The 13403-nt window shown below is 38.9% G+C and overlaps 1 protein-coding gene across 11 annotated transcripts; it reads left to right on the top strand.

The window, feature by feature from the left end:
* Positions 1 to 247: 247 nt before the first annotated feature.
* On the top strand, positions 248 to 12807 carry RFESD (Rieske Fe-S domain containing). 11 transcript variants are annotated; one of them, XM_070569681.1, is made up of 5 exons: positions 248 to 362; positions 1651 to 1745; positions 9225 to 9400; positions 9510 to 9544; positions 11230 to 12807. In XM_070569681.1, the coding sequence occupies exons 3-5, from the start codon at positions 9226 to 9228 to the stop codon at positions 11491 to 11493; spliced, it is 474 nt and encodes a 157-aa protein (XP_070425782.1). In that variant the 5' UTR covers positions 248 to 362; positions 1651 to 1745; position 9225; the 3' UTR covers positions 11494 to 12807. The 11 variants fall into 11 exon arrangements, with proteins under 11 accessions (XP_070425782.1, XP_008519208.1, XP_008519202.1 ...); XM_008520986.2 differs by having other exon boundaries at positions 9221 to 9400; XM_008520980.2 differs by having other exon boundaries at positions 257 to 362; positions 1603 to 1745; positions 9221 to 9400.
* Positions 12808 to 13403: the final 596 nt, after the last annotated feature.

Here is a 13403-nt window from a genome sequence, read left to right as displayed (position 1 = left end):
CATCGTGACGAACTTTTGCAAATATTTTTGCAAATTCCTATTTAGGTAAATTCCTGGAAGTGAGACTGCTGACTGCATTTGAACTTTGGTGTCATCAACAAACATTTACAAATAAATTGGTGCCACCTACGTCTAACACAAGATTAAGACTGTCACTTCGGAGGTCCTGGCAAGGCGTGGTTGGTCAGCGGTCGCTGTCAGGTGGGGGCCTCAGAGAGCAGGGCCCAGCTGCAGTGTGCGGGGGCGGCGCTTTGGGGTCACGTGGGCGGCTGCGCCCCGCCCCCGGGTAGCTCCGCGCGGAGGCCGGAGCCCTGGCTGGCTCAGTAGCATCTCGCGGGGGCGGAACGAGGGACTTGGAAAAGGTAAGTTCTATTCTGGCCGCGGGGTTGGGCGGCCAGCGCGGCGCGGGGCGGGGCTCGTAGGGCCGCTGCTTCCGGCCGGGCAGGAGGCCGGGCCTCGGGCTTCCGGCGGCGACGCCGGCGGCCTGGAGCTGTGGCTTTTGCTCCTGGCTCTGCTACCCCGGCGCCGTGTTCATTAATCGTTAACCCGCGGGCAGCCTGCTGCCCAGTCACAGACGCCCACGGGGCTCGGTCACCTTGGAGGGCGGAGGGGCAGGCGAGTGCTCTTTGACAGCGGCGCGGGTGTTCGCGCGCCTGAGAGCGTAAGCCCCGCCCCGGCGTCCCGCGACCCCGCCGGCCTCGCTGCGCGTCTCCCGGCGGCCGCGGGAGGGACGGCCCCGCGCGTGCGCACGCCTCGCTCCCGCGGGCCTGGGGCTCTCGAGCGCCGCCCCGTGTGACTGCGGCCCGGCTTCGCTCGGATGTTAAATAGAGCTTGAAGTCGTGTTAGAGCTCGAGGACCGTGGCGGTGCCACTAACAGGGCTGAGCCTTCCGCCAGGTCGCGTCTGCTCCAGACGCTAGACGTGTGGCCCGCCTTCCCTCCTGCACGGCCCCGTTCGGCCGCCTCCCTCACGGGCGCGCCAGCGGCCCCAAATCCCGCCTGCCCGGGGGGCCGCACCCGGGGAGCACCCCCTGCTGACCACGGAGCTCTAAGACCGCCCCCGAGGGGAGCGGGTTCTACAGCACCCGCGTGACTTCCTTAACTTCTCGGGGAAGTAGTCCGTTTGAAACGTTGGTTGACGCGACTCTTGCAAGTTAGCATCCCTAAATTTAAAAAAATTCAGAACCATCATCTTTGCTGATACATATATGGTGATATATATATGTAGTGATATACACGCACACATATATACACACAGATGTCTTTAATCTGCTAAAAGGTTTTGTACCTTCCAGATAGTGTACTTGCAGCCCACGTGTTTTTCTAAATCCGTGGCTCTGCTTAGATGCAGCGTTAAGATTTCTATATCACTGTCCACAAAACTTAGACTCATAAGATCTGGGTTTGAATCTTGAGCGCTACGGAGAAGTTTGGGTAAGCTTTTGTTAAAGAAGGTCCTTTCCCTTTAGTTTCCTCATCAGGAAAATTGGTATGATCCTTACCCCTTGGCGGTTTTGTGACTATTAAAGAACTCATACATGCAGAGGGTGTAAGGAGTGACACCGAAGGATAACTGATTTTATCTATTATTCTGCCATCCAAAGAGATACAAAACGACTGTCTAAGGCATTTCTCTTCTCTGAACCTAAAAGCAAGGATGTCACCCTGGAGCTGTGCATTCTGATGATGTGGCCAAGTCCCCAGACTTAGTGAAAGCACCTTAGTCAGTGCTCAAGAGGAGGAACAAGTAAGTTCATTTCATTTCGTATTTCTTTTGTCTCCAGTGTCTTATGGAAACTTGTTATGTTTTTTTTAAGTCCAACCTGAATGGATTCCTATGCTGGAAAAGTATCTTAATAAAGACTGAGGATCCATTTAGCTGATTTGTCATTTTATGTGGTGTTTGCATCTTTAGAAATCTAATTTTAGGCACAGGCAAAAGAAATATTTTATTTTTATTAATATTATTATTTTATTTTATTCTTTATTCTTTATTTTTTATTTATTTATTATTATTTATTCTATATTATTTATTTTATTCTTTATTAATATTGTTTTAGGACAAAACAGCTAAATTTTTCAGAAGGAAGTTTTGTTATTCTAGCCCCCAAACTGGATAAGCCGTTTAATTTTTCACCTTGTTTTTATTTAGTTAAGATTCTACTATCTTAAAGTCGACTCAAAGTAGTTGTGTGGGAGCTTAGGAATAGTGCATCAAAGTAACAGAAATGAAGGTGAACACGTGGACTCATTGTTTTCTGAATGGATGGTGATATTCACAACATTTAATTAAGAATAATATGGGTGTGAATTATAAATAGTCACAATATATCATAAGTAAATAGAACCATTTATGATGCATGAAGGGAACAATTGTTTGAAGGATAAGATAATACTTTTCTAAGCAAAATGCAAGGCTGTAATCATAGTTCTCTGAAACCTTTATCGTTTAGCCCCAGCTTTCTTTGCTTATTTCTTATCAGCCCCTGCAAAGTTCGCTACAGTTTTCCTTGGTTAGGGCAAACCCTGCAAAGGCTGTATGTTCGAAGCAGCTGACACTTGTATTTGGTTCTCATTTGTTTGGGAGTCAGGGAGAAATTGACTTTTGATGCTACTCCACATCTCATGTATTTTGTTACTTGCTTGATACTAGTATTTCTTTTCTAGTTTTTGCCTGGAAAAAAAAGAGAGTTACTCATTTATTTCCCCCTCTAATGCCAAGTTTTGAAATAAGCTGTACAAAATTCTCCAATAGTCCATTCATGATCCATGCACAGGCGCGTTCTCTGAGGATAGAAAGTGCCATTTTATCCCCTTTTTCTTGGATTTTGAGTCATTTGCTACACATTTATAAAGTAGGATACAACTTAAATATTGAAAAAGAGTAATTTTAAATATAAGAATAAGTGTAGTATTTTGAGATATTTAGGAAATTTTGTGTTTACTATCCCCTTGCTTTTCTTCATAAATTTACCCAATATGCATATGTCCGTGAATAATATATTGTTTGGTTTTGTCTGGTTTTGCACTTGATAAAAATGGAAGCATACTCTGAATTCTTTTCAATTTTTTTCAAGTTACATTTTTAAAATTAACTCAGGTTGATGTAGCTATATGTTTTTCACTGCTACACGGCATTCCATTGCCTGAATATAAAAACTATCCATTCTACTGTTGATGGATTTTGAGTTGTTTCCTGTCTTTTGCTGTTACAACCATTCTTGTGTATGTGTCACAGTACCTGTGCATATTTCTCTGGAATATACCTAAAGTGGGATTATTGGATCATAAATATGTTCAATTTTACTGGATAATGCCAAACTGGGATAGCACCAATTGGTGTCATCACCATCAGTTGCTCCATATCCTCACCAATACATGGTAAAATTTTTTGCCAGTTTGTTGGATAGAAAATAGTATCCTATTTGTGACTTTGCTTTTTGCGTTTCTTTTATATTTTCCTACTAGTGAGGTTGAGCATCTTTACATGTGATTGCTGGCCCTTAGGATTTCCTCATCTGTGAAATGTTTGTGTCTTTTGTCCATTTTTCTGTGGTTATTTGGCATTTCCTTACTGGTTTATAGGAGTTCTTCATATATTCTGAATCTTAATCCTTTGTTGGTTATGTATGTTCTAAAGGCCACATTTTTTTCCTTTCTTTTTCTTCAGCCTATTTCCCCCTCTTTCAGTTCATCTGTCTATTCCCATTTTTCTTATCATTATTGCCCCTGTGTCTGTTCTGTGACAAAATGTGATAAAGGCTGCACGTCTAACACGTGAACGTAAATACTACCCCTCGAGCAGTTTGTGTACTTTGGGCAGCTGCCAAAATCAAGTAACACCAGATAACTGTTTAAAGATGTAATAATCCAGCCTCCTGTCAGCCATGGGTAATCCAGAAAATCATGGCCATGGTCCTCTTTGCCTTTTCTTAAAAACACTATATTTTTGCTTTTTTTATTGTGAAATAATTTTTTTAAAGAACATCTGTGTTATTTTTTCCATTTTTACAAAAAGTAGGTTAGTTGGAGCAAGGGTTAACAATGCAAACTTCAGAGTACAAATTTGACATCTCTGTAATTTCCTAAGCTTGGTCTGTGTTATGCTTTCATTTATATGTTGAACTCAAAGCTCCCCTCTCTCCCTGTCAACACACACCCCAACACACGAACATCCCTCATCCTACACCTGAGTTTTGGAGTCCAGGCTTATGTAATATCTAATAGCTGCCTTCCTTATGGCTCAAAATAGTAATATATAAATTTCTTCTTTCTAAAGCTCACTCCTAACATATTCACATAGAGATTTTACTTCTAAATAATAATTTCTGTTTTATAAACTTACTTTTTTTTTTAAAGATCAGCACCTGGGCTAACATCTGTTGCCAGTCTTCTTTTTTTTCTCCCCAAAGCCCCCCCAGTGCATAGTTGTGTATTCTAGTTGTGAGTGCCTCTGGTTGTGCTATGTGGGACACTGCCTCAGCATGGCCTGACGAGCGGTGCCAGGTCCGCACCCAGGATCCAAACCGGTGAAACCCTGGGCTGCCGAAGCAGAGTGCGTGAACTTAACCACTTGGCCAGGGGGGTGGCGTCTAAAGCTACTTTTTAAATGAGCCATGCTCTTTTCCTCCTAGCATTTTCAAACTTCTAGTCAGTCATACAGGATTAAATAAATATTTATAAAAATTTTATATTTAAAATATACAAAAAGAAGCCATCAGAAGGCCTGAAGCCTCTTGGCACTGCCATGTAACAATTCCTTCTTGTTGGGAGGGATTGAGTCTAAGCTGTGTACATCAACGTCCAAGTGCCCCTTTTAAAGAAGTCTAATATGTGTTTGTATGTAAAATGTTAACCTAAGACAAGTGAAATTAGAATGGCTAGTTCCTATTGATCAATCATTCATCATTCTGTATAATCATTCTGTATAACTTCCTGTGAAATATGACAATATTACTGTATTTGAAGAGGATATAGATTAGGAAGGATCATCTTCCTAAAATTAGAATATTTATTTGTGGTTGACATGATTTATAATTTTGTTAAATATCTTAAATTGTAGACAAGTGTATGTGTGTTAAAAATGATGAGTATGCCATGGCAAACTTCCTAATGTTTAACAGCATCTGGGTCTCTACAGCTAACATGGCCTATCACTTTCAGTTCCTTCCTTTCCTTTTCCATATGTAACTCCTTATCTTGTATAAAGCAAAGCTGTATACCTCTCAAGTTATCTGGAACTTTCTGCTCTGATGAAATATCTATAAAATGATGAAATTGTTAAAATGGAACTGAAAATGAAAATGTTGAGTAAAATCTAGCCTTGCCACAACCTTTAGAGTTGTTGTTACATTTTGTTTTTGTGTTTGTGTCTGACATAAACATCTATTGAGATGTTATGACTGAAGAGTTACTTTGGGTTGAAAATACACATATATGCCTTGTTTAAGGCTATGTGTTTAACTTTGAATTTTAAAGAATGACTCCTGAATGTTATACAGTGATGTATATGAATCATTATTTTGATTCAAGGACTGGATTGAATCTATGTAGAGTGGACCCTTGAGCCAGTCCCTATGAACAATATTGAGAGATTTCTTGTCTTAATTTTTCCCACCTTTAAATTTCTGTATTTGGCTAAAAGGATATTTAGGAGTATAACAGGAGACAAACTTTAGAAATATAGGGAAAAGAGAGTAGTAATAGTTATTCTGGTTGTAAGCCCTTACTTGGATGTTAACCAGTATTTGATTTCTAGGAAAGTGGAGGTTTAGGGAGTAAGTGTAGTCAGAAGGAGAAAAGGGTTTGGGGTTGGCCCAGCTCTTTTCTGAAACAACCAATGTTTTGGGACAGAGTTTCCTAGGAAGCCCATGTTTTCTTCATGTATTATTCATTAATTAATACATAGAGGTGGCCAGCATTGGAATGGATTTTACCTCGCTGGCTGCCTTTTTGGCTGGGTTACCATTTATTTGCCTTTTGAGGAGCATATAGGGTAGAGAAGTGAGCAGTGAATGAATTTCATTTGATTAGCAATAGATTGGACACTCTCCTGGTCTTGCTTGTCTTCAGCCTGTCTTCCACCTGACCTCTAAATGTTGATGTGCTTCAGGAATTGTATTAGACCCTTCTCCCTGTCTACGCTGCCTCTCCAAGTGGTTCCATTGAATTCCATACCGTGAAAACTCCCAGATTCATCTCTTGGTGATTCTCAACTCTAGTCTCATGTATCTGACCATTGACTTGATATCTCCACCTGGATGTCTCTTAGGTACCTTAAACTCAGTATGTGCAAAATGTAGCTAGTTCTTGACTTTCCGTTCCTGCTAAGTACCATTCCTTTCTCAGTCTTTCCCATCACAGTCACGGTCTACCTAGTTGCACAAACCTGGGGGCTGTCCTTATTTATTTTTCTGTAGAACTTTCGTTCCAGTTCATCAGCCCAAACTCTCTGTGCCTCACTCAGTTTTCTCAATGTAAAATTAAAGAAATTATACCTTCTTTGTAGTAATGTGTTGGAGGATTAAGTCAGTTAATAAATGTAAGGACTTACAACAGTCCTGACATGTAGTTATCCCAATATAATTGTTGCTACTGCTATTATTGTTGTTGTTGTTGTTGTTGTTATTACTTTTTCTCCCTGACAGTCAACACCCTAGTCCATGCCACCATCTTCTCTCCCATGGGCCACACAGTAGCTTTCTGATTTCTGTGCTTCCACTTTTGCTACAATCCATTCTCCACACAGCCAGAGCATTCTTTTAAAAACAGATCATGTCACCCTTCCCTGCTTTCCACCCTTCAGTGCCTTCCCATTGCTCTTAGAATAAAATCCACACACTGTGCTGCATGACCTGGCTCCTGCCTCACCAGTCTCACTCATTATGCTCCAGTCTCTTTTCTGTTCCTCAGGTTAACCAAGCTTTTTTCTTTTCTTTCTTTCCTTAAAGCTTCTGTATTTGCTGTTCCTTCAGCCTGGAATTCTCTTCCTCTGTCTCCTAGCACGTCTAGTTCATTTGCATTTTTCAGGTTTCAGCTCAGCTGTCATCTCAGAGTCACCTTCCCAGCTCATTCTTTGCAAAATCACCTCCCTCTGTTTCTCTCTCTCATATTACCCAGTTCATTTTCTTCATGGCTCTTATGATAGTGAATAATTATCTTATTTGTGTATTTGTTTACTTATTCTTGGTCTCACCAACTAGAATATAATTTCTAGGAAGGCGGAGACTTTATCTGTTTTACTTCCTTGAGGTGCCAGTCACATAGTGGTGTTCAGAAAGTATTTGTCAAATGAATGATCATCTCTAACAAGGAAGGAGAGCTTTGCAGGAGGAGAATCTGAAGATCTACATTTTTTTTTCTTGTGAGAAAGATCAGCCCTGAGCTAACATCTGTGCCAGTCTTCCTCCACTTTGTATATAGGACTCTGCCACAGCATGGTTTGATGAGCAGTGTGTAGGTCTGCACCTGGGATCTGAACCTGTGAACCCTGTGCCACTGAAGCAGGGTGCACAAATTCAACCACTACGCCACCAGGCTGGCCCCTGAAGATTTACTTTTGAAAGTTTTATTTTTATTTTGTAATTCTGCTGTGATGAAGATTATTGTCAACAGCTACTCCTTGAAAATTTGCCTGCTTGCTTTTTCAAACATATATTCCTTCCTAAATAGATTATAGAGAAACTCATCATCAGTGTCCCAAAGATAAAAGTAGATTGTGATTAGATGTGACCATGGCCCTTTAATTTCTGTCATATAATAAAGGAGTTGAAGCAGCCCTCTCTGAGATAATGGTCCAGGTGTACACAGGATCTCATGCCTGAGTGTTGCAGGCAGCCTCTCTCCTGTCTACCTACATAGTGCATTGAGCTTGCCTCACGCCATTTGCAGAGCTGGATATTGTCCAGAGGGTTGAAAGATTCCCCTTCTCCAGCAAAGCGAAGAAACCATGCAGGGATATCTGATAATGTAATTATTAGGGGAAAAAAGGAGAGGCAAAACCCTTTGAATGGTCTCAGTTTCTGTCTTGTGATTTTTATTTCATTACATGCAAAGATTAAAAATATGCTCTTGTCTAGGGGTTAAAGCTCTTTGTCAACCTTAACATAAGATTTTACATGGTTCTTTACACTTTTTAAAAGTTGCAGACCATCACAATCTCTATCCTGAGATAGAGAAGACAAGCAGGAATGTTTCCAGAAACTTTGGGATAGCAACTTTAATGGAAGAAGGGTAGGAATTATAGGATAGATCTGGGATTAGGAGTGGAGAAGGAATAAATATAGAAATTCTTCGCAAACAGGATATATAGTTTTATTCAGAAATTATCAGAGAAAAAAACCCTCAAATACCCCCATTTGGGAAGCCCTCAGGAAAATCCTCTGTATGGAGCCTGAAACCCCTGACCCTGATGTTTCCTTCTCATATGGAATTAACAGACTATAATTTGTTCCTAAAGTATACAGAAGGTCTATTTGAAAGAGTTGCTTTCAAAGAAATAGGCTAAATATCTGTGCTGAGAAAAAATATATTTAGAATACCTGCAAATTCTCTATCAAAACTTCTTTGTTTAGAAATAGGGGTTTATATACTTCTGTAAATTAATTGAAGAGAAAGTCATCTTTTTGACTGCTCAAATAAGGCAGGAGAAAGTAGTGACAATTTCTGTCTGAATTAAGAAAATGAAAGGTGTCCATTCACACCTATCCTCTTCTGCTGGAATAGTTATCTGGTTGATCTGCAGAAGCTGGCTGTCCGCTTCAGGCAAAACCAGGTGAGCCACCTCAACCACGGGGTCCAAACCTGTTCGTACTATCAAAGAATCTGCTTTCAACAGAAGGCTGAAAACAACACTGATAATAACAAGATGTGTTTAGCATTGAATTTGATAGGGAATAAAAGGAGAGTGGAATTTTAGTCTCTGTGCCTTTGGAGTTCTGAAATATCAATCTTACACATTGAAATGAATCTAATACAAGTCCACTGTCAAAGTGGGATGTCCTGCCTCATTTTGGCAAGCTTTAAGAGTCTCTAACTCAAAATCATGACTGTAATCCAGTATTTATAAATGTTTTATTTTATAGAGCTACCAAAAAAAATGCCTCCATCAGTCTCAGAGATATCAGACTTCTCTTATGATTATCTCTGTGAGTTACGTTGTAGCCAAACTAGTGAAGAACACTTGCAATTTTCTTTTTCTTTCTTTTTTTTTTTTTGGTTCAGCTAGCATGGATCTTGATGACACTGAACAAGATCCTGAAATAAAGGAATATTCTTCTGTCTGTGTTGGCAGAGAAGATGACATTAAAAAATCTGAAAGAATGACAGCTGTTGTCCATGATAGAGAAGTGGTCATTTTCTACCACAAAGGAGAATATCATGCTATGGATATTCGCTGTTACCGTAAGATTTTATTTTTCATTTTTAAATCTTGTATTTGTTTCCTAACCATAAAACTATCAAAATTTCAGGGTTTTTTAGTGACTAGATGTAATGTTCAATTCCTTTTCAGACTCAGGAGGACCTTTGCATTTGGGAGAAATAGAGGTATGTAAAATTAAATCTATTCTCAACAAACTCAGATGTTTCCTATTTATAGTCTTATTTTATTTCATTCTGTATTCAAAAATAATTTATATTTGGGTTTGAACTATATTTTAATACTTTGAGTATAATTGCTAATATTCTAGGAATTCACAACCATGCAATGTAAAGAAAACTGTTGCAAGATAAATATGAGAAACACTCATGTCTTCTAACCTAGCAGTTATACTCTGAGATATCCACCCTGCAGATATAATTGCACAAATGTGTAAGTATATATATATAGGAGATGTTCATTGTAGCATTATGTTTTGTAACGAAAAATTGAAGGCAACCTAAATATTTTAACAATAGGAAACAGTTTAAATAAATTATGAATACCCTGCTATGGAATATTATGCAACCATTAAATTAATGAGGCAGATCTATATGTATTGGTATAGAGGGATGTCAACAATATATTTTTGAGTGAAAACAAGTCATAGAATAATAGGTCTAATGAGATCCAATTTTTTAAGTAAAAAATAACATTCACTTTTTACTTTATATACTTCTGCACAGTTTGAATTTTTTCCAATGAGTATACATTACTTTTATAATATAATAAAAATAAATATATATATATATTTTAAGAAAGAGACCACACTTTGAAGGCTTAACTGAGGAATGAATGGGGAATCAGTCTTACTGCTTTGCATTCCCAGACGAGCTGCCTAATTTCTTATTTTTCGCTTTATGAAACTGAATCTCTTTCTCTCTCGCTCTGACTGGTACAAAGTACAAGCTTAAACTTAGTGTTCCACTCTCTCTACACTTGATATCTACCTGCTTCCACACCTGTCCTCATGTTAAAGGACATATGTGTGTTTAAATTATGAATTTATGAATTATGAAAATGTGAATGTTTGCTGACAGTTCTGTGGGGGTACAATATCAGTATTCCTGCACTTTTGGTGTAGAGAAAAAAAATGTAGGCACCTGGTGATAATAATGTGCAAGAATTTCCGTCGGTTTCAGACGATAAGGAGAACTGTAAAACCTTGCTATTCAAAGTATGGCCCGTAGACCAGCAACATTGGTGTCATCTGGGAGCTTCTCGGAAATGTAGACTCTTGCTGCCCGCCCTAGGAATACTGAATTTAAACAATATCTGTTATTTAAACAAGATCCAGGTGATTCCCCTGCTCTTTAAAATTTGAGAAGCACTGCTTTAAGACAGTTAAAAAGTTGAGAATTGACTACTTTGGATCATAAATTGCTCTTCAGTTAACATATGCACTCATGCCTTTAGTAACCTCTCTTGAATTTATATCTGAAGCTTACCATTCTTCCAGCAGCTGGTGAAAATTCCTTTAGAAGACCTTGAAGCCCCTGCCTCATTTCTGTAAAGGAAGTGACCTTCACATCTAATAGATAACAGCATAGCTACAGTCACATGATATAGTCACCTCGGCTAGTTATCTTCTGACAGAGCTCTAATACACTGGGTTTCTAATCAGCTGCAAAAGGGACTTGATGACTGCTATGATTAGGTTCTGCCTTATGCCGAATAATTTGTAAATGAGCATAAAAGAGAACCTGGCCTGTTCTTTAACTTGGTTCTTCTGCAAAAGATTCTGTTCTGAGTCTCAGGTTTATTGTGAATGTTGGAAGTGTCAGACTATTAAATCAATTATTTCCTTCTCCAGGATTTTGACGGACGACCATGTATAGTTTGCCCCTGGCATAAATACAAAATTACTTTGGCAACAGGAGAAGGACTATATCAGTCTATAAACCCTAAAGATCCATCAGCAAAACCCGAGTGGTGCTCCAAAGGAATAAAACAAAGGATTCATAAAGTGACAGTGGACAATGGGAATATTTATGTGACTCTTTCTAAAGAACCTTTTAAGTGTGACTCTGATTTTTATGCCACTGGAGACTTCAAAGTAATTAAGAGTTCCTCCTGATAAAATTACATGGCAATGAAAAATGTGTATGTTTTGAAAATATTTTTAGACTAACCTTGCTTCAATACCAAAGATGATTAATTTTTTCAACATAGGCACATTTATTACTTTTCCTTAAAATCCTATAAGCACATGTACTTAGTATGATGTAAGGATTACCATCAGGATCTATAGAATACATGTCATCAAATCCTCTGGATTGATTAGAACCTGAAGGTAATGGGTGTGGAATGTGCATTTTAAGAAGGATGAAAATAATTTTGAGTAACCAAAATGAAGAAAAGGTAATAAATACGATCTAAGAAAAGTTTTTTGGGGAAAATCCCTATTTGATATAGCAGACTTTATCACAGAAAAGTTTTAATATATACAAAGTCAAATAATAAACTCTCATCACCCCACTTCAACACTTATGCCCAGTCTTTCATTCTGGTTCCATTGATACTTCCACGCATTCCACGCCTCCCCTATCTAATTGTTATTCTAACTTTTTTTTAGGTAAACTTTAAATACACTGAAATGCTTAAGTCTTGACTGTTCAGTTTTTCCAAATGTACAGCAGACTTTTTACACTTAAAAAATGCCTCCAAAAATGGAATCAATTTACATGCTGAATATAAAAATAAACTTATCAATGTGCTGGACATCAAAACCAAATAAACCTTGGTTCAGTTTGTCTCCAGTCAAGACAGACAGTCTCAAAGTAAGGAAAACACAGCTGCTGCCCAGCCATGAGAGACGTGAAGTCTCCTATTTAGTGAGCCAAAGTACTCTGCATGCCTGTATGAAATTTTCGAATAAAGGGTTTTTTATATTTAGAAAACTTTGTGCATGTGTGTACAACTAAGTGTTTCATGTAAATGTTACGGAGAGAAAAGACATGGGGTGTTGTTCCTCAGAGTCCTTTCTGCTGAGTTCACAGGCAGGGGTGATGTTCAGTTGGTTCACCCTGATTTTACCACGCCAGTTATTTATGGCCAGCGCTGTTCTGGTTGCCTGTGCCCACCCTGTACTGTAACACCCTGGGTGCTGATCATCCAAAACTCAGCAGCACATAGTAGAATACAAGTGTAGGTGGGCCAGAAAGAACTAGGATGAGTAGATTGTGAATTCAGAGTGAGAAAAGCTGTTTGTCAAGATTGGAACCCAGTCTCAAAGCACAGTAAACTTGTTAGTGGCATAGGATTGAATTAAGGCTCCAAACCTAAAACTTAACACTCTAAGGGGTCTACCTGGACTCTTTCCCTTGTTTATTATAAAAATAAGTGAATAAAGTATGTGTCATTAAGGCTCTGCTTATAGAGCCCTTTGCTACATATTATTGCACTTCTTTTTCTGTTAGAATATGGTAGCATGAGGTAATACAACACTTGTTACTCATTTCTCAGACTACTACTAAAGAGCCAGGGTTGGGCTTTTTTTTATAGATACTGTTTTTGGCAGCAGCTACTCACCAGGTACAGGAAATGCACATCTCCAGGATGGGTACATCCCAGGCTATTATATCAGGTGCTAATCCTCCAATGACCAATCAGGTCTTAACACACATCTAGAATTTAAAATGCATGGAAGAAACCAAAGTACCTCCTGTGGGCAAAACCATGGCCCTGGTTTGCAGGGCCAATTACAGAAGCCTTTTCCCTCAGGATTCAATGGCAAAAATGAGTAATAGGGACATGATTTCTGGTTCTAAATTTGTTCCTCTAAATGTGGAAATAAAAAATGTTATGTCATGTCCTGTCCTCATATACAGAAATCTTCCGATCAGTTTGTGAATATTTTGTTTTATAAATTTATGACATCAATGAATTAAAAGTCCTTCATAACTTTACAGATGAGTTGTTAAATAATTGATAATAGGCAGACTCAAACTATGCAGCCTGTAGATAGAAAATAAATATCCTTTTATT

Source organism: Equus przewalskii, chromosome 13, assembly GCF_037783145.1.
Source record: "Equus przewalskii isolate Varuska chromosome 13, EquPr2, whole genome shotgun sequence".
NCBI lineage: Eukaryota > Metazoa > Chordata > Mammalia > Perissodactyla > Equidae > Equus > Equus przewalskii.
Note: the sequence above shows the minus strand (reverse complement) of the source record. Positions and strands in the feature narration are given on the sequence as shown.

Excerpts from the sequence above, each read along its gene's own strand:
- RFESD (XM_070569681.1), top strand. The coding sequence starts at position 9,226 with ATGGATCTTGATGACACTGAACAAGATCCTGAAATAAAGGAATATTCT. Across the intron at positions 9,401-9,509 it reads TATGGATATTCGCTGTTACC|ACTCAGGAGGACCTTTGCAT; the intron begins GTAAGATTTTAT and ends ATTCCTTTTCAG. Across the intron at positions 9,545-11,229 it reads TGCATTTGGGAGAAATAGAG|GATTTTGACGGACGACCATG; the intron begins GTATGTAAAATT and ends TTCCTTCTCCAG.